Source organism: Balaenoptera borealis (assembly GCF_965194805.1).
Source record: "Balaenoptera borealis genome assembly, chromosome: 3".
Lineage (NCBI taxonomy): Eukaryota > Metazoa > Chordata > Mammalia > Artiodactyla > Balaenopteridae > Balaenoptera > Balaenoptera borealis.
The window spans coordinates 65,354,111-65,379,225 of record NC_138866.1 but is presented as its reverse complement, the minus strand read 5'-3'; the positions used below and the strand labels follow the sequence as shown (position 1 = coordinate 65,379,225).

The 25,115-nt window shown below is 39.2% G+C and overlaps 1 protein-coding gene across 15 annotated transcripts in view; it reads left to right on the top strand.

The window, feature by feature from the left end:
- AKAP6 (A-kinase anchoring protein 6) overlaps window positions 1-25,115 on the top strand; it is a 572,476-nt gene that overhangs the window by 329,867 nt on the left and 217,494 nt on the right. For all 15 annotated transcript variants that reach the window (XM_082384022.1, XM_082384023.1, XM_082384021.1 and 12 more), the window contains one exon: window positions 6,794-6,916. In XM_082384022.1, coding sequence (XP_082240148.1) covers window positions 6,794-6,916 — 123 coding nt within the window. The remainder of the gene's footprint in view (window positions 1-6,793; window positions 6,917-25,115) is intronic.

Here is a 25,115-nt window from a genome sequence, read left to right as displayed (position 1 = left end):
TTATCAGATGAATAGTTGGTAGATACTCAGCACCCAAATGTTTAGTACTGTTATTTATAATACTGGATATAAAATACCTATAAGTAAACTATTAAATGATCATAATCCTAAATTCTAAAGTGTGAGCATCTTAGGTCCTTGTTTGGGATTTAGAGGCAGATAAGGATGATTTGATATGGTCATCCAGTGCCTCTGGAGGATTGGGGGTGCTTGAAACAAGGTCGTACACAGAGCCAGTGAGCAAAGCTATGTGGGAGAATCCCCAGCTTCACTCCTGACAGCCGTTAAGTATTTGAGCTTGTCTGTGCTTCAGTTTTCTCCTCTGTAAAATGGAGAGTGTGGGAATCTTACAGCATAGAGTAGTTGTAAGTATTAAATAAGTGCCTGGCATATAATTGGTACTCAGTTAATATTATTATTAGTTCCAGTTTATTCCCAATTCTTTTATTCATTCCTATTTTTATTAGACTTTGATGATATGCATTCCAAACTTGTTTTTCCCTTAAAATTGTTGATTATTTCTTCTTAGAAATCAATAGGGAGCAACTGAAGTCAAAGCCTCTGGATTTGTTGGAGGAAACCCTTTCCCAGTATGAGAGTCAGGGATCTTTCTGGGCTCTTCTTTTCCCAGTTGAAACCACTGTCATTAGTGTTTGAAGAAATTGGGGATTCAGCTCAATTTATCCCTTCCACATGATACTGAGTTCAGAATAGAACTTCCTACCTGGTCAGTTTTAGATAATACCATTCGATGCCCTTTTTATTCTCTCTTTCCAACTGACAGCCTTTATTCTGGGATAATTTTATCAGAAATATTTTAAAATTCTAAAGACATTCCATTCAACCTTTAGAAGAGAAGCTAAATATTTCATAAAACATTTCAGTATTTGAGTATTCTTGTGGCAACAGAGTTACAACTGCCTTAAACCATTTGATTTTCTCTTCAGTCTTTCTTCTAAGAGTACACACCATACCCTCCCTTCTGTCAATTACTTGTACAGCGTTGCATTTTATAGGTAAGGATGTGGGTAAATGTGTGAGTTGGTTGAGTCCAAAGTACCACTTTTAACTCGCTTTGATTTTATCTTGAGCCTCTGTGTCTTGGTGGCACATTAAGTACATTGATATGTGGTTAGGAAAGGTAAATTACATTTGAGTGCTATTGTGTAAAAAGCTTAATTAGTCATTTCATGTAGGAATTAGGTGTATAAGAATTAAGCAAAAATGGAAGATTAAATATGTATGTTGGTAGATGTACATATAAAATCTCAATGCATAAGTTTGCTTCTAAGGGGAGTTCTCATTTTACCAGCTGTCAGAGCCTAAATTAAGCTTCCTTGTGGGTAGGGTAAGAGCATTGCAATTACTCATTGGTAACCATTACTAATGTAAAGACTGGCTCTAAAGCATGTGTCCTGTTTTGAAAAATTAAGCCAGATTATTCTTAAACTTGTAGTTGTTTAATAGAGAAATGTGAACCCCTTCGGACTTGCTGGTGGAATAAGGAGGTAGGGAAATCTTTGCTAACCTGCAGGTTCAGTTGCTGCCCCTGCCACACCGCCTCATGTGATGATCTGAGACAGAAGTCATGACTCCCTCCTCTGCACCCCCAAAATGGCTGGTGCCACCTCTCATATTGTGGCTGTGAGAAGACTTTTCTCTCCATCTTCCCTGGACACCTAGCAGAGTGCTGTATGCTTAGTGAATAACCAGAAGTTTTGAGTGAATGACATAAAAGATCAAATTGGAACCTGTTAATTAGGAATGGTTTTTCAAAATCATTTATCAAGCCAGGCTTTAAAATATAATTTCTCTTGAAATCCTCACATAAACCCCAAATGGATATCCCTGTCCCTGTCTTATAGATGAAGAAACTGAAGTTCAGAGACATCAAGTAGCTCATTTAGTTTATACTGTTAGTAAGAGGTGGATGGAGCCTGGAATCAAATTCAGTTTCATCTGGTTGTAACAGCTATTCTCTTATCATTATCCACAGTGGTTGATGATAAGCATGTTTTTTTCTCTTTTACTATACCCTCTCCTGCTGCCACAATTAATCCTCATTTAAATGTTTTTCAAGTTCTAATTTCTGCCAGGGACTTAGGCAAATTGTTAGATCAGCTGGCCCAACTAGATCATTTGAGTCTCATAAAGACCCTGTGAGGTGGGTACTACTGTCACCCCATTTTACAGATGAGAAGACTGAGGCCCTGAGAAGTAGGGAGATATGCCCGATGCCATGTGCCCAATACCTGGCACATAGTGAATGTTGTGTGAGGATTACTTATTGTTTCAGCTAGCATTGTTCAGATGAGGTCATTCACTGAATCCTTTAATCTTGGAATAGTAAGAAAGGGGTAAATACTTTTTTTGAATGGTTTAAAAAGTTCAACAGCAGAGGCTGCCCTTTTTTATTTTCAGAAATACGGTGAAAATAGTTCACTTCTTGATGATTTTCAGCAGGTCCCTCTCTGAAGGCAGCTGACTTGATCTGGACTAGGTCAGATTTCACACTTGATTTCTCTGTCCACTGAGAAATGTGCATCCTTCTGGGGGTGAACACACACATGTTCACACACACATCCAAACAACAAATACTGAGAGGACATTAGCAGTTGAGCCCATTGGCTAAACTATCTCCTGAGAACCAGGGGCCATCTCCTCTGTGATTAAACTGAGTCAAACTCATCCGTAATTAAGGCACTGTTAGAATGGGCTTGCTTAAGCATGTAACTGCCTTAAAGTTTGGGTTTAAATTTTCTATAAATTAGAAATGAAATTTACCGTGATTTTTGCTTGCTTAAAAAAAAAGTTCTTTGTTGTGTCTAACCTCATCACAGATCCCCTTTCAGAAAAGTTAACAGAAAATAGTGAATGTGAAGGGGGAAGGGCTTAGAACGTAAAGAGTTTTATCTCAGCACTAAGAATGTGGGAGTGGCAAGAAATGTTTCTTCACCCTCATCTGGGTCAGATAATGTGTCTCTAGGAGCACTGTTTCTAGAGGGCACCGTGTTACCATGAGAGGAATAGACTTTGGAATGAGATATGGGTTCAGATCCCAACCCTGCCAGTGGGCTAGTCACCTTCTTTGACCCTCAGTTTTCTCATCTGTAAAATGACCATAATCAGCACCACTTCACAGAATTGTGTTGACAACACAAGTGTCTACTTCCTGTTGTATACTTCCCCTTTTAGAGAAATAGTTTTCAATTTCAATTTGTTGTAAAAATCATGTAATTCTATAAAAATTTACCCCTGGGCTTTTAACTCCATAAGGCAGGGACCATGTCTTGTTTCCTACCATGTCTGATACAAGGAAGGCCCTCCTTTTTGTCCCAGCTGCACATGACAGCTTTGTCAAAGGGCAACAGTAATCACCCACATAGTTTCTAGTTAACCAGACTAGGTTTGTCATAGAAGAGAAATAGTTAGGAAAATAAAAGAAATAATGAGTATTCTTCTTTAAATTGAAGCATAGTTGATTTAAAACATTGTGTTAGTTTCAGGTGTACAACAAAGTGATTCAGATACATATATATATATATATTTTTTTTTCGGATTATTTTCCATTATAGGATATTACAGGATATTGAATATAGTTCCCTGTGCTATACAGTAAATCCTTATTGTTTATTTTATATATGGTAGTATGCATCTGTTAATCCTGTACTCCTAATTTATCCCTCCCCCCCCAATTTATGCCTCCCCCCCTTTCCCCTTTGGTAACTATAAGTTTGTTTCCTATGTCTGTGAATCTGTTTCTGTTTTGTACATAGATTCATTTGTGCTATTTTTTAGATTCCATATATAAGTGATATAATATTTGTCCTTGTCTGATTTACTTTACTTACTATGATTATCTCTAGGTCCATCCATGTTGCTGCAAATGGCAATATTTCATTTTTTTTCGTGGCTGAGTAGTATTCCATTGTATATATATATACCACTTCCTTATCCATTCATCTGTCGTTGGACACTTAGGTTGCTTCCATGTCTTCGTAAATAGTGCTGCTATGAACATTGGGGTGCATACATCTTTTCGAATTAGAGTTTTCTTTTTTTTTTTTTTTGGATATATGCCCAGGAGCGGGATTGCTGGATCATATTGGTATTTTTAGCTCTATTTTTAGTTTTTAAAGGAACCTCCCTACTGTTTTCCATAATGGCTGCGCCAGTTTACATTCCCACCGATAGTGCAGGAGGGTTCAATAATGGGTACTTAACCTGTTATGAGAGTGTAGCTGTTTTGCAAGACTAACTTTATATTTTCCTTGCAAATATAATCTTCAAATGTATGTTAACCAGATGAGGGCTCTAGCAAATTACTTTTCACAAACCTGAAAGTGTACCTTTACATACACTTGCACTGTGCTACTTAGTCTTTAAAGAGATTGATGCTTTAGAAAGTTTAAGAGTAAGATTCTTTAAAAGCACCTCATTAAGGAACTTTCAAACTGCAAATGATTTGATTCCTCCAGCAAATGATTTGGAAGTGGGAAGTGTGCTGTCAACTGATGGTAGTAACAGGCTAACGGCTGTTCCATTTTCTCCCAAGTTGGATGACCAAGGTTTCTTCTGGGGGTTGAATCCTGGCTTGGCTCCAATCATCAGGCTCTCAGAACATGTATCAAATATGAGTATGGCAAGGGGCCCACCGAGGAGGAAACAATTAAAGGGGTAGCCCAAGAGGACTGGGACCTGTGGACTGGTCACCCTCAGTGTGCCCCTGGAGAGCTCGGCAGGGAGTCAGAGAAAGGTAATGGAAGAGGGGCAAAAAGGGACGAGAAGGACACCAGTGGTAGGAAGTGACAGGAGAGAGACTGAACTGATGAGATACAGGAGTCTGAATGACGAAGGCTAAAATGTGGCCTTTCAAAGGTTTGTAATTCAGCCTGTAGCAGTGAGTCGAACGTGTGTAAAATGTGCTTTTTATGTAGTGCAGCATTGGATTGTGCCGTGAAGAAAATGTGATTTTTATAGTTGTCTTTGACTCTCCAGGTAAGTACGTGTGAACTCAGAATATTACAGAAACAAACAGACAGGTCAAATACTAAAAATAGAAACAAATTTGGGTATAGACAGAATTCTGATACGGACAGAGTACATTTCACAGGAAAATCCGGGAGCGTGTCCCAACTCTTTATTGCTTGTAAAACTTTTTCTGATGATTAAAATTACCTGAATTCAGTAGGCCAGTGCTTAGACATGCTTTATGTTCAGCTGAAATTTTTACTTCAGTGATATTTATCATTTTATTCCCAGTAATGTCCAGCAGTGTGCTTTACACAGAGTAGGTGCTTAATAAATATTTGTTAAAAGAATGAATGAGTGACCAATATATCTCTTGGATAGGATTTGATTTATATTACAAAGTAAGTAAAATTTTGTATTTTTTTCTCATTTTCCTATGTTGTTACTTATGTCAGCCTCATTTTCCTTCATTCACACCACAAAGATTCTAGCAGAGCTTCTGAAAATGAGCATCAAATATTCGTTGTCTGCATCCAAATGTGAATTCTCCTGCACATTGCATGGTTCGGTATATAGAGTGGAGACTACTTCGTTTCTCTGAGAATAGCCGTCTCATGATATGGGGATAGTAGTCAATACCTTGTCCACTACACAGAACACTGGTGACAGTACACACAGAAAGGGGCTGGGAGAGATGGAGAAATAGCAGGTGACAAAGGTGTCAAGAATCGGATGGACTACCGTTTCATTTGCTTTCATGATTTCTGTTTATATGTTTGTGCCTACACATGTAAGCAGGAGAGGAGGAGGAAAGCTAAGATCCCCCCTGATAGGGAGGAGTGTTTAGCTTTTTATTACAAGTTAACTCACAAGTTGAGCATTAAAACATTAATCAAAATTAATCAAAAGGTAAATCTGAAAAATGGGTTAAGTTCAGTAAGGAAATAGCTCTCAAGCCATCTCAGTGAGTTCAAATGTAGAAGCCTGTCCTTTCTCCTTTTGAACTCCAGGTGGTGCTGTTTACCCAGCCATGGCAAGCAGGTGCCCGGCCCCGTTTCCTTCCCCTAAGGTTCACAGCTGGGCTTTCATTTTTTCAAAATATTTTCAGTTTCCACAGATGTGTTCTTTTAAATGGTCAATAAATTTTTATAACCACTATTTGAAAACTTGCAAGATTATTGTGAATTGTGCTTCTTAGCCAAGAATATTTTTTTGATGTCCAGGGCACACCCAGAGTTAGGCATTTACATTTGTTCATTGGTCCTCTACCTTTCCTTGCTTCTTAGAACCCAGAGTCAGTCACAGACATTTGGGCTGTTAGTAGAACTCATCACTCATCCAAGTCCCTTTAAACACTTTTGTAATTTAAAAATAGATTTCTAGTTCAGTTAAGGCACCTCAACTCCATGGGCTTCTGAGTAAAGAACACCATCTTTATAGGAGTACTTTTATCCCTCAAAGCCAATGAATGTTCCTAGCAGACCTGACCTGATTTTTTGGTGAGCGGGCACTTGTCAGACACCCAGAAATGTTTTGATGATTTGAGGTCACCTTTCCAATGACACCCTGCAGTCCAATCCAAATTCCTCAAAAAAAGTGTTCCTAGGAAAAAACTAAGAAGGAGTCATGGACAGTTTCTTTCCATTTTAATAGATTTCAGTGGCAAGAATGGTGGGAATTTTGTTGTAGAACGTGGAAATAGGATGGGAGTGCAATGGTATCAATTTTACCATCGACAAGGTTTGGAATTTTTAAGATTGGCTTTAAAAAATAACCAGTTAACATGCTTTTCTTGTCCTTTTTTCCTCTTTTCTGTCACAAGGGGTTTGTAAACAAGCTGGATGAATTTATTCAATGGTTAAACGAAGCCATGGAAACCACTGAGAATTGGACACCTCCCAAAGCAGAGATGGATGGCCTTAAACTGTACCTGGAGACGCACTTGGTAGGCAAGATTGTGCTGCTCTTGCTGTTAGTTAGGGAAGGATTTTAATGTGCTACTTGTTTGTTTATGGAGAATATCAGTTTTACTTATCAGAAGTCATTATATGCTAATAAACCAAGTTTTAATGGGGTAAACTGCAGAAGCTGAAAATTTACAGGCATTTCAAGTAATACTATGAAATCTAAATACTCCATATTTCAAGCTATTTTTTCAAAACTTTTTCCAGAAAGGTAAGTAATTATTTTAAAAAATACCTTAGAAAATTTTACTAGACCTTTGCTCTCTAAAGTGACAATGGAAGGTTTTCCTCTTCTTAAAAAAAAAAAAAATGAAAGAGGTAATTTTGATGACCATTCTAAGTTTTCTAGAATTCTTGTAAAATTAATGAACCTCTCATTATCAAGAGAGTCTACTTTATCTGTTCTACATTGGGTTATTTTAATAAAATATTTAAAACGATGATCTCCATCATTTTGGCTGCTATGTGGGTTTTTCAGCATATAATTAATACAACTGTCATTACACTGGTCCCTGTGCACAGGGAAATCCATGGAGAGGAAGTAGAAAACACTTGGATGAATATGCTTCTGAATATGTTAGAAGCAAGAATTATAGACTGGGGGACATTTGATGAACCCTCATGAGGTTTTTACTGAATGCTTCAAATGGCCGATATCAATTATGAAGGGGTGGAAACCAAGTAGTGGAGTGTGATAAAGCATGAAGAAAAAGCACGTTGTCATAGGAAATGAAAATTCAAGCTTTAAGGATCTCATCTTTATTCCTTTCACTGATAGCATAAAATCGACAAAGGCAATGAACACGAATCCTTGGGTACCCGACTGTGGGGCTGATTTTCTGCCCCTCTTACATACTCAGAATTTGGATTGAGTAAACAATGTGTGTGAGTCCTGCATGTATGTTAGTTCACAGGGTTCCAGAACTGTTCCCTGTGATATTAAGTGAGAGAAGGAGAGAGAGGGAGAAGAGAGAAGGAGAGAAGAGGGGGAAGAGAGAGAGGATGCTTTAGTTTTTTGCTGTTTGCATTTTGCAGTGTATTTTATATCATTGCGAGAAAAACAGCCTCGAAATCCTATTGCCGCATGCAAATAGTCTTGTGAAAGATTAAAAAAAAAAAAAAATCACAAAACTGGTAGAGGATGCTTCTGTTTTTAGAGACCTGGGTTGTTGGTGTGTAAAAATGCCAGTGACCCTAACCACCTCTCTTGTACGTGGGTTTTTAAATACTGCCCTTAGTATTCAATTCCCTGTTGAGTAGAGCCTTGATTTTTTTTTTAAAGAGGGCATTTCATAATAGCAAGATAAAGATATTCAGTGCTTTATAATGTAAATTGTATTAATTAGAATGTCAACTTTTCACTGGCATTGTTCTGACAGAAATTCTAATCTGTGTTTAAACAGGAGTATATGAACTTTATTTCACATTAAGTGTGCTGTCTTAATTTCTCTTGATTTAATATTTTATGGAAAACACACATTTAGTTTTTGAGGTCCCAGAGGGCATGGGGACACAAAGGGCACTTTAACGCTAGACTATTTATTGAAATGAAAGCCAGGCTAGGAGAATATGAACCAAGGTCTCTCCTCTCTTTGGGAGTTGAGTGACACAACCTCTTTGTAACCAACATGCACTCCTGGTCTCAAATCCGTACTACAGAATTCTTAACTTAGCATCCCTGTGTTGGTCTCTGTCTCATTCTAGCCCAACACTATCCACTAGAACTTTCTGTGATGATGGAATATTCTATATTGCGCATCCGATGTGCAATAACTAACCACACCTATCTACTGAGCACTTGAAATGTGGCTAGAGCAACTGAGGAAATGAATTTCTAACTCTAATTAACTTACGTTTGCGTTTAAATTGCCACATGTGGCTTGTGACAACTGTATTCTAGTCCTGTAAATTGTGGAACTCTTTACAGACGTAATGAATAGCAAGTATCCAGTAGCTGCCTCATAATGACATTCTCATCCAAAATGTGAAAATCATTATCCCCTTTGCTGTGGATCTCTACCTCAGATCCACAGCAAACAGCCCTTCTTAAAATGTTTATTTCTTAAAGAATAACCTTGTTCCCGCCTAATGGTCAACACTTTCTTGAATGAATTTTCTCCACCATCATGTCTGTATTAGTTGGGCTAGAGATAACATAGGAACATCTTTACCTCTGCTTTGCGAATAGTGAGGGACTGTAATCTCCAGATTTGTTCACTGTTGTTAACTCACAATCTCAGGGGCTGAAATTATGAATAATACTGTTTAACAGTTACTGAAGACCTATTGGGTGTGGATTGCCATTGAATGATACTTAAAGACAATTATTGAGTCACTGTTCTACTGCATGCTGTGTCTGCTAATCTAGATACAGCCTGTTGTTTAAACATCTTTCAAACAAACTCTGAGTTACTGTCTATCTGAGCACAATGTCTATCTACATATCTCCTGAGCAATATTGTCATTTATATTTTTTATTGTATTTCCTTACTGTGGTGCTGAGTTAATATTTAGTTATTCTTCTCAAAAGAAGGCAAAAAATATCTACCTTTCCATAAAGAAAGTATACAACTAAGTCTAGAGATTTATATTTCTTAGTTCACACTGTATAAGTCATTACTGCTCCTTAATGAGTGGGCAAGAGGTATTTATTTGCAAGATTATCTAGTATGTAGACTTAGCTACATGAGTTTCATTAAACATCTCTGTAGAGTCTATAATTTAAACATTAAACCAACAGATGTACAAGCCTCTGAGTCCGGTGTCTCCCCTGAGTTAATAATGTGTTAGATTAGTTGGCACCCTGCAATATTTATTATAAACAAAAGCAAATAAACAATAACATAAGTTGTACATTTATATTTTGATACTTAATTCAATTCTTTTCCATAACAGTAACCAAGGGTTTTCACCAACACAAATCAATTAAACCTTCACAATACCTTTATGAGAGATATGAAGGAGCTTTATTCTAACTGTAAGAAATACTGTGAAATGGTGAGGATACATCAATGATTTTCCATGATAATTAATCATCTGCTTGCAACCTGGCTGCTCCTTCAAAAATAAAATTCCTATCTTTTTAGAAAATGACATTTGCAGGAAAATGTTTGAATTTTGCAAGTATTGAGCATATTGGACATTCCTCTTTGAAAACCACTTTTAAAATAGCATTGTATACATATGTTCTCGAATGGATTCCCTTCTTCACCTCTGTCCACTTTTTTAACAGCTTCATTGAGGTATAATTGGCATACTAAATTGTATATACTTAATGTAAACAATTTTGCAAGTTTTGACAAATTGACAAATGTATACACCCGTGAAACCGTCACCACAGTCAAGGTGGTGAACATATCCATCACCTCCAAAAGCCTCTACATGACCCTTTGTAACTGCTCCCTCCCTTCCCTCTCAGCCTTTCCTTCATCCCTAAGTAATCAAGGGTCTACTTTCTGTCACTGTTAGATTGTAGTTTCTAGAATTTTGCATAAATGGAATCAAACAACATGTTCTCTTTCTCTCTCTTTTTTTTCTTTTTTGGTCTGGTTTCTTTCACCCAGCATACTTATTTTGATGTTGTATGTTCCAATTGTTCATTCATTTTTATTGCTGAATAGTATTCCATTGCACAGTTATAACACAGTTTACCCATTCAACTGATGGTGGACACTAAGGTTGTTTCCCTCACCACCATTTTTATTGGCTAAAGAAGCAAAAGTCACCAAAAATTACATGTAAGTAGAAGCATCATAAATGGTTCTTCACGGACTATTTCGATTTTTTTCCTTTGAAAGAATTTATATTATCTTCAGAGTTAGACTGCTGAAGAGTAAAGCAGCAGAGCATGACAGCAACTTCTCCCTCAAGAGATTACAATTCATGTCCGTTTGCTTCCAAAAAGATAACTGTCATCTCCCAAATAGTTTTTATCCATGCCTAATTCACAAAATGGTACCACATCATATGCAATCAATTGCAGGAAAACAAAGCATAAGTTTTTTTAAATTCTGTAGCCAATCAGAGTATCTAGTAGGAGAAAGCAATGTCAAACTGACACCAGACATCTGTGCGATAATTAGGAAAAAGAGCCAAGCATAAAGGCCTGGCTTAAACTTGGGAGATAAATTTGCATAGGTAGCACCATGTCATGTTGGGCAAACATTAACCAACCACATAGAAATAGCCTTGGAAAAACAACATTCTTTTTTTTAAATTAATTAATTATTTATTTATTTATTTTTGGCTGTGTTGGGTCTTCATTTCTGTGCGAGGGCTTTCTCTAGTTGTGGTGAGCGGGGGCCACTCTTCATCGTGGTGCGCGGGCCTCTCACTGTCGTGGCCTCTCTTGTTGCGGAGCACAAGCTCCAGACGCGCAGGCTCAGTAGTTGTGGCAGAACACAAGCTCCAGACGCGCAGGCTCAGTACTTGTGGCTCACGGGCCCAGTTGCTCTGTGGCTTGTGGGATCCTCCCAGACCAGGGCTCGATCCCATGTCCCCTGCATTGGCAGGCAGACTCCCAACCACTCTGCCACCAGGAAAGCCCAAAACAACATTCTTCATTCAATTTGATAAATGAGAAAACGTGGGGGAAATGGTGATGATGAGTTCATATATATTAAGCACCTGCGAGTGCCAGGCAGTTGTTTATGTGTTAGGAATACGTGATGAATGAGTTTCGCTTCTTTCTCCTAGGGATTTGCAATCTGAGGGAGATGACCATAGATTAAATGTAGTCATCTGTGGACCCATAAATGATGAATGTAATATAATTTTGAGCGGTAAACTTCTTGTAGGATAAGCAAAGTACTGTTTGGAGCATAGAGCAAAGTTTTATTGGTTCTTCCTCAGGGTAGGGAAGGCTCAGAGAGGTAATTTGATGTAGACCTCACAGGCCATATATGATTTGTTGGATAAAGAGGGGAGGAGAGGAGATGGGAGGAAATTTTATGGGCAAGTAAGGGAGGTGGGGTGAGCCTTCTGGTGTGGCTGAGGCTAAGTTTTGTCCTGCAGGTTAGGGCTGGGTGGTGAAAGAGATTGAATGTCCTTTTAATGGATTGAACTTTTCTCTGGGGGCAATGGGGACTCATTGAAGGTTTGATTTTATTTTAAAACAGGAGAGTGACAAGAATCAACTGTAAACTCCATGGGGGAAGGGTCAGCTTGCCATAGATTAACTGGATAAGTCCATGGCTTAAATGAGAGAATAAAAATGGGCATAATGGAAAATGGATTTGAGTATAACAATCTGCCCTTGAAGGGTCTGAAATGTTTTCCTCGTTCCTTATTGTGTCATTACTCTAAGTACTTATAAAAACAGACTGAATTAAACTAATAATATGACTGGCTAACAAAAGCTCAGTACAGATGTTTTCCTGCCTTTACCATCTATATTTAAGTATTTATATCATTTTTTTAAAATAGCTTTCATTAGTATCATAAGAAAAACAATATACTTCTCCCAAAGTTTTTAGTCATACCAGAAAATTTCCCAAAATACATTCAGCTGTGTTTCTTTTGCTTGCCCTTCTGCGTCTACCTGTGTTCCATTTCTCATTGCTTGAAGTGAAGAGATGACAGGCTCTCTGTTTTCCCACTTCCCGGTGCCCACCTCTCCCTGCCTACCCTCCTCTGCTGAGAGGACCGGCAGCTCTGGCCCAAGAAAGCTGAGCTTCACAACACGAGCAGCTACCACATGCCTGTACTCTTCAGTTAACAACAGACACTCGATCACGCTTCAAAAGCCTGAGCTGTCTCAGTTTGGCTGCCACCTCCCCTCAGCCTTGCTGAGTAGGGCTGGTGGCCTCATAGGAGCTTTGACGTTCCATTTGCTTGTCCCCCTTGATTCCTGTCAGTTTAAGGTGAGTAACTGAGAGTTTAGCAGGGAGAAGCATTACTTCTCTTTGAGGGATTTGAGATACTTGACTCCCAGCCTTGAGTTACTTACTTTGGTAGCTTGTGGATGGAAAGATCTGCTGGAAATTTATAGCACTTAGGCATTTTGAGGTTGATGCCTGGGGACAGGAGGCTCATTTTGGACATGTGAAAGTCCTGGACCACATTCTTTTGCTCATATAACTTATTCTGTGCATCTAGGAGACAAATAGTGTTGTCTTCCCTTTTCAGTTAAAAAGGATCCCTGAATTGTTCCAAGCACCTGGGAATGTACTTTTTGCCTGACTCAATTTAGGGACTCTTGTTCACATCATTTTAAAAATTGCTGTTGGAGATTGGTTCAAGGTGGCGGAGTAGAAGGATGTGCGCTAACTCCCTCTTGCGAGAGCACTGGAATCACAACAAACAGCTGAACAATCATCGAAAGGAAGACACTGGAACTCACCAAAAAAGATACCCCACATCCAAAGACAAAGGAGAAGCCACAGTGAGACGATAGGAGGGGCACAATCACAATAAAATAAAATCCCATAACTGCTGGGTGGGTGACTCACAAACTGGAGAACACTTGTACCACAGAAGTCCACCCACTGGAGTGAAGGTTCTGAGCCCCACATCAGGCTTCCCAACCTGGGGGTCCGGCAACAGGGGGAGGAATTCCTAGAGAATCAGACTTTGAAGGCTAGTGGGATTTGATTGCAGGACTTCAACAGGACTGGGAGAAACAGAGACTCCACTCTTGGAGGGCACACACTAAGTAGTCTGTGCATCAGGACCCAGGGGAAGGAGCAGTGACCCCATAGGAGACTGAACCAGACCTACCTGCTAGTGTTGGAGGGTCTCCTGCAGAGGCCGGGGGTGGCTGTGGCTCACCATGAGGACAAGGACACTGACAACAGAAGTTCTGGGAAGTACTCCTTGGCGTGAGCCCTCCCAGAGTCCGCCATTAGCCCCACCAAAGACCCGGGTAGGCTCCAGTGTTGGGTCACCTCAGGCCAAACAACTAACAGGGAGGGAACCAAACCCCACCCATCAGCAGACAAGCAGATTAAAGTTTTACTGAGCTCTGCCCACTGGAGCAACACCCAGCTCTACCCACCACCAGTCCCTCCCATCAGGAAACTTGAACAAGCCTCTTAGATAGCCTCATCCACCAGACAGCAGACAGCAGAGGCAAGAAGAACTACAGTTCTGCAACCTGTGGAACAAAAACCACATTCACAGAAAGATAAACAAGATGAAAAGGCAGAGGGCTATGTACCAGATGAAGGAACAAGATAAAACCCCAGAAAACAACTAAATGAAGTGGAGATAGGAAACCTTCCAGAAAAAGAATTCAGAATAATGACAGTGAAAATGATCCAGGACCTCGGAAAAAGAATGGAGGCAAAGATCGAGAAGATGCAAGAAATGTTTAACACAGACCTAGAAGAATTAAAAAAGAAACACCTAGAAGAATTAAAGAACAAACAAACAGAGATGAACAGTACAGTAACTGAAATTAAAAATACACTAGAAGGAAATAATAGCAGAATAACTGAGGCAGAAGAACGGATAAGTGACCTGGAAGACAGAATGGTGGAAATCACTGCTGCAGAACAGAATAAAGAAAAAAGAATGAAAAGAAATGAAGACAGCCTAAGAGACCTCTGGGACAACAATAAATGCAACAACATTCGCATTATAGGGGTCCCAGAAGGAGAAGAGAGAGAGAAAGGACCCAAGAAAATATTTGAAGAGATTATAGTCGAAAACTTCCCAAACAAGGGAAAGGAAATAGCCACCCATGTCCAGGAAGCGCAGAGAGTCCCAGGCAGGATAAATCCAAGGAGAAACATGCCGAAACACATAGTAATCAAATTGACAAAAATTAGAGACAAAGAAATATTACTGAAAGCAACAAGGGAAAAACGACAAATAACATACAAGGGAGCGCCCATAAGGTTAACAGCTGATTTCTCAGCAGAAGCTCTACAAGCCAGAAGGGAGTGACATGATATATTTGAAGTAATGAAAGGGAAGAACCTACAACCAAGATTACTCTACCGGCAAGGATCTCATTCAGATTCGATGGAGAAATCAAAAGCTTTACAGACAAGCAAAAGCTAAGAGATTTCGGCACCACCAAACCAGCTGTACAACAAATGCTAAAGGAACTTCTCTAAGTGGGAAACACAAGAGAAGAAAAGGACCTACAAAAACAAACCCAAAACAATTAAGAAAATGGTCATAGGAACATACATATCGATAATTACCTTAAACGTGAATGGATTTAATGCTCCAACTAAAAGACACAGACTGGCTGAATGGATACAAAAACAAGACCCATATATATGCTGTCTACAAGGGACCCACTTCAGACCTCCAGACTGAAAGTGAGGGGATGGAAAAAGTTATTCCATGCAAATGGAAATGAAAAGAAAGCTGGAGTAGCAGTACTCATATCAGATAAAATAGACTTTAAAATAAAGAATGTCACAAGAGACAAGGAAGGACACTACATAATGATCAATGGATCAATCCAAGAAGAAGATATAACAATTATAAATATATATGCACCCAACATAGGAGCACCTCAATACATAAGGCAACTGCTAACAGCTATAAAACAGGAAATCGACAGTAACACAATAATAGTGGGGGACTTTAACACCTCACTTACACCAATGGACAGATCATCCAGACAGAATATTAATAAGGAAACACAAGCTTTAAATGACACATTAAACAAGATGGACTTTATTGATATTTATAGGGCATTCCATTCAAAAACAGCAGATTAATCTTTCTTCTCAAGTGCAAACGGAACATCCTCCAGGATAGATCACATCTTGGGTCACAAATCAAGCCCTAGTAAATTTAAGAAAATTGAAATCATATCAAGCATCTTTTCTGACCACAACACTATGAGATTAGAAATCAATTACAGGGAAAAAAATGTAAAAAACACAAACACATGGAAGCTAAACAATATGTTACTACATAACCAAGAGATCGCTGAAGAAATCTAAGAGGAAATAAAAAAAGTCTAGAGACAAATGACAATGAAAACACGATGATCCAAAACCTATAGGATGCAGCAAAAGCAGTTCTAAGAGGGAAGTTTATAGCAATACAAGCCTACCTCAAGAAACAAGAAAAATCTCAAATAAACAATCTAACCTTACACCTAAAGGAACTAGAGAAAGAAGAACAAACAAAACCCAAAGTTAGTAGAAGGAAAGAAATCATAAAGATCAGAGCAGAAATAAATGAAATAGAAACAAGGAAAACAATAGCAAAGATCAATAAAACAAAAAGCTGGTTCTTTGAGAAGATGAACAAAATTGATAAACCATTAGCCAGACTCATCAAGAAAAAGAGGGAGAGGACTCAAGTCAATAAAATTAGAAATGAAAAAGGAGACGTTACAACAGACACAGCAGAAATACAAAGCATCCTAAGAGATTACTACAAGCAACTCTATGCCAATAAAATGGACAACCTGGAAGAAATGGACAAATTCTTAGAAAGTGGTAACCTTCCAAGACTGAACCAGGAAGAAATAGAAAATATGAACAGACCAATCACAAGTAATGAAATTGAAACTGTGATTTAAAATGTTCCAACAAACAAAAGTCCAGGACCAAATGGCTTCACAGGTGAATTCTATCAAACATTTAGAGAAGAGCTAACACCCATCCTTCTCAAACTCTTCCAAAAAATTGCAGAGGAAGGAACACTCCCAAACTCATTCTATGAGGCCACCATCACCCTGATACCAAAACCAGACAAAGATACTACAAAAAAAGAAAATTAAAGACCAATATCACTGATGAATGTAGATGCAAAAATCCTCAACAAAATACTAGCAAACAGAATCCAGTAACACATTAAAACGATCATACACCATGATCAAGTGGGATTTATCCCAGGGATGCAAGGATTCTTCAATATACGCAAATCAATTAATGTGGTACACCATATTAACAATTTGATCATCTCAGTAGATGCAGAAAGAGCTTTTGACAAAATTCAACACCCATTTATGATTTAAACTCTCCAGACAGTGGGCATACAGGGAACCTACCTCAACATAATAAAGCCCATATACGACAAACCCACAGCAAACATCATTCTTAATGGTGAAAAACTGAAACCATTTCCTCTAAGATCAGGAACAAGACAAGGACATCCACTCTCACCACTGTTATGCAACATAGTTTTGGAAGTCCTAGCCACAGCAATCAGAGAAGAAAAATAAATAAAAGGTATACAAATCGGAAAAGAAGTAGTAAAACTGTCACTGTTTGCAGATGACATGATACTATACATAGAGAATCCTAAAGATGCCACCAGAAAACTACTAGAGCTAATCAATGAATTTGGTGAACTAGCAGGATACAAAACTAACGCACAGAAGTCTCTTGCATTCCTATACACTAATGTTGAAAAATCTGAAAGAGAAATTAAGGAAACGCTCCCATTTACCGTTGCAACAAAAAGAATAAAATACCTTGGAATAAACCTACCTAAGGAGACAAAAGACCTGTGTGCAGAAAACTATAAGACACTGGTGAAGTAAATTAAAGATGATACAAACAGATGGAGAGATATGCCATGTTCTTGGATTGGAAGAATCAATATTGCGAAAATGACTATACTACCCAAAGCAATCTACAGATTCAGTGCAATCCCTATCAAATTACCAATGGCATTTTTCACAGAACTAGAACAAAAAATCTTAAAATTTGTATGGAGACACAAAAGACCCTGAATAACCAAAGCTTTAGGGAAAAAAACGGAGCTGGAGGAATCAGACTCCCTGACTTCAGACTGTACTACAAAGGTACAGTAATCAAGACAATATGGTACTGGCACAAAAACAGAAATATAGATCAATGGAAGAGGATAGAAAGTCCAGATATAAACCCACGCACCTATGGTCACCTAATCTATAACAAAGCAGGCAAGGATATACAAGGGAGAAAAGACAGTCTCTTCAATAAGTGGTGCTGGGAAACCTGGACAGCTACATGTAAAATAATGAAATTAGAACACTCCCTAACACCATACACAAAAATAAACTCAAAATGGATTCGAGACCTAAATGTTAAGACCGGACACTATAAAACACTTAGAGGAAAACACAGTAAGAACACTCTTTGACATAAATCACAGCAAGATCTTTTTCAATCCACCTCCTAGAGTAATGGAAATAAAAACAAAAATAAACAAATGGGACCTAATGAAACTTAAAAGCTTTTGCAAAGCAACGGTAACTACAAACAAGACAAAAAGACGGCCCTCAGAATGGGCGAAAATATTTGCAAACGTATCAACTGACAAAGGTTTAATCTCCAAAATATATAAACAGCTCATGCAGCTCAATATTAAAAAAACAAACAACCCAATGAAAAAATGGGCAGAAGACATAAATAGACATTTCTCCAAAGACGACATACAGGTAGCCAAGAAGCACATGAAGACGTGCTCAACATCACTAATTATTAGAGAAATGCAAATCAAAACTACAGTGAGGTATCACCTCACACCAGTTAGGATGGGCATCATCAGAAAATCTACAAACAACAAATGCTGGAGAGGGTGTGGAGAAAAGGGAACCCTCTTGCACTATTGGTGGGAATGTAAATTGATACAGCCACCATGGAGAACAGTTTGGAGGTTCCTTAAAAAACTAAAAATAGAATTACTATATGACCCAGCAATCCCACTCCTGGGCATATACCCTGAGAAAACCATAATTCAAAAAGACACATGCACCCCAATATTCATTGCAGCACTATTTACAATAGCCAGGTCATGGAAGCAACCTAAATGCCCATCGACAGATGAATGGATAAAGATGTGGTACATATATACAATGGAATATTACTTAGCCATAAAGAGGAACGAAATTGCGTCATTTGTAGAGATGTGGATGGATCTAGGGACTGTCATACGGAGTGAAGTAAGTCAGAAAGAGAAAAACAAATATCATATATTAACGCACATATGTGGAACCTAGAAAAATGGTACGAATGAACCAGTTTGCAGGGCAGAAATAGAGACACCGATGTAGAGAACAAACGTATGGACACCAAAGGGGGAAAGCGGCGGGGGGTTGTGGTGGTGGTGTGATGAATTGGGAGATTGGGATTGACATGTATACCCTAATATGCATAAAATGGATAACTAATAAGAACCTGCTGTATAAAAAAAATAAATTAAATAATTAAAAAAAAATTGCTGTCACCCAGACATTTTACCGATTTATTACTTTATTCTTTTTCTTTAGAATGTGATGACTGCTTTAAAGTAGAATAACAGAGAAATACTGGATTTATTGAACACTTGCTATTTAGGGTGGTGGTATGCTAAGCACTGAAGAGACAGTTTGCAGACTGCCTTGTACTCTGAGGGTTTATGCACTATCAAAGGGCACCATGTATGGACAAGAGCCAGTGCGTGACCTAACTCACTTGAGCCAGGGTGCTGTCACCCACTATCTGTCTCCCTGTGTAGACCCATGTGCAGATCTTACTTATCTACTGTGTTACATGGAATTTTGGAATCTTGAAGCAATTCACCTGGCATAAATAATATTAGATAAAGATTAAAAGATAACATTTTAAAGATAAAAGTTTCAGGCCTGAAACAGATCTTTACTCTAGCCAGAAAAATGCCTGTCATATCTACTGAAGGTTGTTGTGAAGATCACATAAACCTGTTGTAAGTGAGGATGCTTTGTTCATTTTGGGGGAGTTGTGTGCACCCCTCGGAGACCCTGAGAACAGGTGGTGTGAGAATCTCGGGTGTTCCTAGAGAGGTTGAATCTCTCCCCACCTACCCTTCCCTAATGATTCACCTGTGACTGTCACCTCCCTGAGGGACTGCTTGTGTCTTTTTGGTGTCTGCTCTGACACCCTGCCCTGCACATGCATGATATGTACTAAACAAATCTGTTAAATGAATAAATGAGCACTTGTAAAAGCAATGTTACAACCATTACAGCAGCAAATTATAGCTAATATTATAAATCATCAAACAATAACTGAGAATGTATGCAAGGTAAATTATTTCCTCTACAGTTTCCAAATCAAAATGGACTCTGGTCACAGAGCTTTCTGAGTATTGTCTGGTATATTTGTGACAAGAAAAACACCTATAGAGGGAAAAAGTAGGATAGTTTCTTCTGCTTTCAGGATGTAATTCATCCCCTTTGGCAAGAAACACAAGGAAAATAGAATGGTAACTCAGATATTAGAAAGGTTAAGAAAATTCCACAGGTTAACATTACTATTTCAAAAGATGAAGACTGTATGACTACACAGGATGTTAATGACTTGACGTTACGAAATTTATTAAATTTATTTTTAAAGCAATTTGGTTCCCCCTCTCAAATGCATGAAGCATCTGGGAGTTGGAATAGATCTGCCCCAGGCTGCCAAACAAATTTTTAATGGAACTGGAGTCCTTCAGGGATTGTCCTAAATCCACATAATATTCTTAGGTCTTGGTGTTTGCACTGGGACCTGTATATTAACAGATGTACGTGTGAATAATATACTTATATCCATCCATCACCTTGGTGACTCCACATCTGTAGGGGCTGCTGCACATCAATTATTCCACCGCAGGGGGTAGAGAGATATTTGGGCCAGCATTGACCTCTTTTTCAATTAGGGCCTCAGAGCAGTGTGTTCTGGAAGTCACATGGTCCCTTTAGACAGAACCTCTGCAAATCCATTTGGCCTAATGTGGCCATGCTGGGAAGTCAATGTGATTACCTGTGCCAGGTGTGGAGGTAGCATCCAGAAAAGCAAATGAAAATTTGTTCACTAAGAGGCACCATCAACATTCAGGATCTCTCCCATCTATCTAATCCTTGAATAAGATATTAGCAAGTCTATCAAAAAAAGAATGCCAGCCTTAGTAAAATATATTTACCTTCCACGAAAAAATGCAACTGCTTGTTTGAAAGAAATTGTGATTTGGTTGAAGAGCTAAATTCACCTTCGAATGCTTGGAAATGTTTTTATTATCTGCAGTTTCAGGAAAAACAAGTTTCCTCAGGAAGAACAAGGATTTTTGTCTTTATATCTTAGTGCCTCTTTTAAAAAAAGGAAAACAATGTTTTTATAATGCTTATCTTTTTGTTCATGAACTTGGAACATCTTTCTCAAGAGTACATAGTGCTTTTCATTTTTTAAAACTTCTGATATTATATGTGGTGGTGTGTTGCATATTGTCGTAACTAATAAATCAATGACAAATGTAGTCACTTCATTTTGTTGGGGAGATATATAATTGTGGTGGTGGCTGACCATTTATTTAATTATGTGGTAAGTACCATATGATGAGAGGGTAAAGTTAAATTGATGATTTGGGCTATCTCAGCCAGGGTACAGTTTACATGGCAATTACACCGGGATCATCTAAGTGTAATTGGCAAGTAATTTTGTAAGCGAAGGAACATGACAGCTCATTTACATGGTGTTCAATGAGTAAAATTTGGGGACATTTATCAACCACTTGCAAGTGAAGAGTGATTGCACCAATATAACCCAAAATACTATAGGCAGCATTTTGAAAGCTCCGTGGAAGGTTTTTGGTGCGAATCTTCATTCATTTGCTCCTTGAACATTTATTAGGTGTGTGCTGTGTGCCAGGCACTGTCCTAGGCATTGAAGATACAAGCGCAAATGAAAAGTGAAGTTCTACTCTCAACTCATGGGTGGGAAGCAGACCCATCACCAGTAGTTACACAACAGTGTAGTAAGTAGAGGTTCGAGCTCGGCAGTTACTGTGGGTGCTGAGGAGGAGAAACCAGGAGGCTGGAAGAGGGTCAGGGAAAACTTGCTAGCAAGGGTGACACCTGAGATGAATTTTAAAGGATAAGCAGGGCCGAGCCAGGGGAGGGGAAAAAGGACTTTCCAGGCAGAGGTGCAAGCAAGAGCAGAATCTTAGATGAGCAAGATGACTGATGTGAGCTGGCACATTTCAAGGCAGACCTGGGACCCAAGAGGCAGACTTGAGTGGGATCCCAGAGGCTCTGTAGGTCATGCTGGAGGCTGGACCTTATCCTGCAACCTGGGGAAGCCATCGGAGGCATTTAACAAGAGTTGTTTTGTAGACAGAACATTCTGTGTAATAAAATATTTTTATTGAGCTATTACAATATGCCAGGCTCTGTTCTACAGGTATCAAGGCATTTCATCCTCACAGCAACCCCATGAGATAGGCACTAACATATCCCCCTTTTTACCTATGAAGAAACTGAGTACAAAGAGATTGCCCAGAGCTACACAGAGGGTGATGGAGGAGCCAGGATTTGAACCCAGGCTTGTCCAGCTCCAGAGCCCATGCTTGTCCCCAGCACCCACACCGTGTCATTAGTCCCCTTGATATAATCAACTGCAACCCCCTGTTTTTAAGATACACATTCCCCACCTCCTGTCCCTGCCTCTAGACTGTGAGCTCTATGGGACCAGGAACTATATTTATCTTGCTCACAGCCACATCCCTCAAGCTTAGGATGATGCCTGCACCTTCATAGGCATGCCGCAAATAAAGAAAAAAATGTCGTTTTGAGGGGGTCATGACTGGAGGCTGTTGAAGTCAGCCTGGCAAGGGATGATGATGAGGGCCTGAATCTAAGGCAGTGTTGGTCGATACAGAGAGGTGAGGATAGAGAAATAAATTGTCAGGGCTTGGTGATTGACTGGACGTGTGGATTTTGTTGGCATGTTCTCATAGTGTTTCTGATCTCCAACTCATACGCTGGAGAGATGACTTGGCAAAAGAATCCGAAGCTGAGGGAAGCTTGTGCTCCTATTCACAAAGCTCTCAAATTCCTGAGAAGAAACGTTGCGGACTCAGGATGAGAAGTTAGAAGAAACTTCCCTGGAGATAGTTAAAAATAGAATGAACATATCTGCCTGGGATGTGGAGGGACAGAGCTGCCCTAGGGTAGATGAATAGTTAGATGGCCTTTGGGATTCTTCCCGCTTTGAAAATTTTCTGCTTTAGAATAAAAATTCTCCTGAGCCACCTGTCCTTAACTGTGTGGCTTAAAGATAAAATCAAAGCGTCCAAGAAATGGAAACTATGGAGTCCAAATGCCTGGATTGTAGATAAGGAAACAGAAGCCCAGAAGGGTTAGATGACTTGTCCAAGGGCACACAAAAGGAAGGCTCAGATCACTGGTCTCTCAGTCCCCTGCTCCCTGGACTCCCAGAGAGCAGCATCTGTGTTTGGGTGCCCCCTGTGCTGGGTGGTGGCCCAAAAGCAAAGAGAACCTGGTATCTGTACTTGAGGAGTTCAGACAGCCTCAACAGTAAGTGCCACTTGTCACCTAAAAATGCCATAAAGTACCACTTGCTACACAGAACATTTGGAAAACAGAGAAAATGAATTTAAAAGTCTATAATGATTTTTCTTTAGCCCCACTCATTGCCAAGCACTGCTTCCGTGCTTTACAATCATTATCTCTAATTCTTACAACTTGGAAGTTAGATAGTATTACTTTTCATTTTATGTTTCAGAAAGCAAAAGCCCTGAGAACTCATTCCATAAGACCAGACTATGTTAACTCCAGTCCTACCCTGCACAAATGGTGTTAACATTTTGTTGCATTTCCCTATAGTCTTCTTCTTCTACATGCTGGGACTATCCATTTACATAGTTACAGCTTAATCATAGATACAATTTGAACTTTCATTTTTTGGCTTATAATGTGTTCTATCTATTTTTCATGTGATTTCATAGTCTTCATTTTAATGGCTGTATAATGTCTTATCAAGTTTTTCAGAGGTTCTTAAACAAAAATATTTACTCATAAAAATCTTTCAAGTTTTGGCACGTATGGCATTTGGAAGGTATATTTTATATTTTGAGGACCGTCTGACCGTCCGCGATGGATGGCATTGGGAAGAGCAGGAGAGAAGCTGCCAGGCTGTGCACAGAGGGTCATGGCTTTCTTCCCCACCAAGAGCCCCTCTGGGAATGCAGGATGGTGCCGGGCACAGCTCGGATGGAGCCTGGGTGGAGATGGCTTAAGGCAGATAGCAGGTGACTTTTCAAGCCTCTGCTTCTCTGACTGAACACACATTCCTCCTCCTGCCCTTGTGAAAAAGCAAGTTTTCATTTTCTTAGGGTAGTAAAAATCTTTTGTGTGAAGAAAAAGTGTCATCAAGTGTCTTATTCATCAGCATATATAGCATCTCTTTAAAATGACAGTGGGAGTAAAAGTTCATCAGTTCAATATGTCTTTCACATTTGGAGACTCCTGACTAATAAACCTCTGGTATTTATCATCAGAACAGCCAAAGAACTAAAATCTGGCACATGCTGTTCTCACGCACTGAGAAAAACTTAAAAAGACAGAAGATTTTCTCCATTTTTCCTTCTTCCATTCATTTAGAAGAAAAAACATACCTTTTTTTAATTAAAAAAAATATGAGCATACAGAAACATCTGGCCTCCATTACCATAGCAGCCTCCTAAATGGCCTCCTTGTCTGCCCTTCTAAAGTCAACTTTGTATAAAAGCCAGAAAGATGTTTCTAGAACACAGAACTGTACCGGTCACCCTCCCATGTTGTTGACCTCTTCTTCCATGACTCTTAATGGCTCTTGGAGTTAAATACCACGTGTAGCTGCAGCTCCCACATCCCCTGCTTCCACCTTGTCCCAGCCATACCAAGCTGCTTCTGGCTCCTCTCTTCCTGCTGCAGTAAAGCGTGTCTCCAGCCCCACATGCAAATCAATTCTTTCTTCACAAGCTCCCTGCCAGCCTCTGCAGAACCTGGTTCCCAGCTTGAGCTCCCACAACACCTATCTAGCACTATCACACTCATACAGAATATAGCCTACAATCTTATTTTTACTTGGCCTGCATTTTAAAAAATTAAATCTCATTGGGCATGCATATCACTGTTCAGTTTAAGGCCCTGCCACTCTCTGTTATACATCAAACCCCAATTACATATTTATTCTGTGCTGGGTCATATAAGGCTACTTGCTTTTGATCTCTTTTACCCAACAGACTATAAGCGGTGTGTGCTGGAATTGGGTATTGTTAATTCTTGTATCTATAGGCCTGGCAGAGACTGCTCAATAAATATCTGTTGTATTAATTTATGCTTTTTTTAAAAGCATAAATTATGTCGGGAAAGATACCGTAACTCTTTTTGGCCTCTCTGTTCACAAACATTATAAAATTCATGGACCTCAATGGACCTGGCAGACGCTAACAGTATTCCATGGGGATGGCAGAAAGTCTATGTTCATGATGTGATTCTGC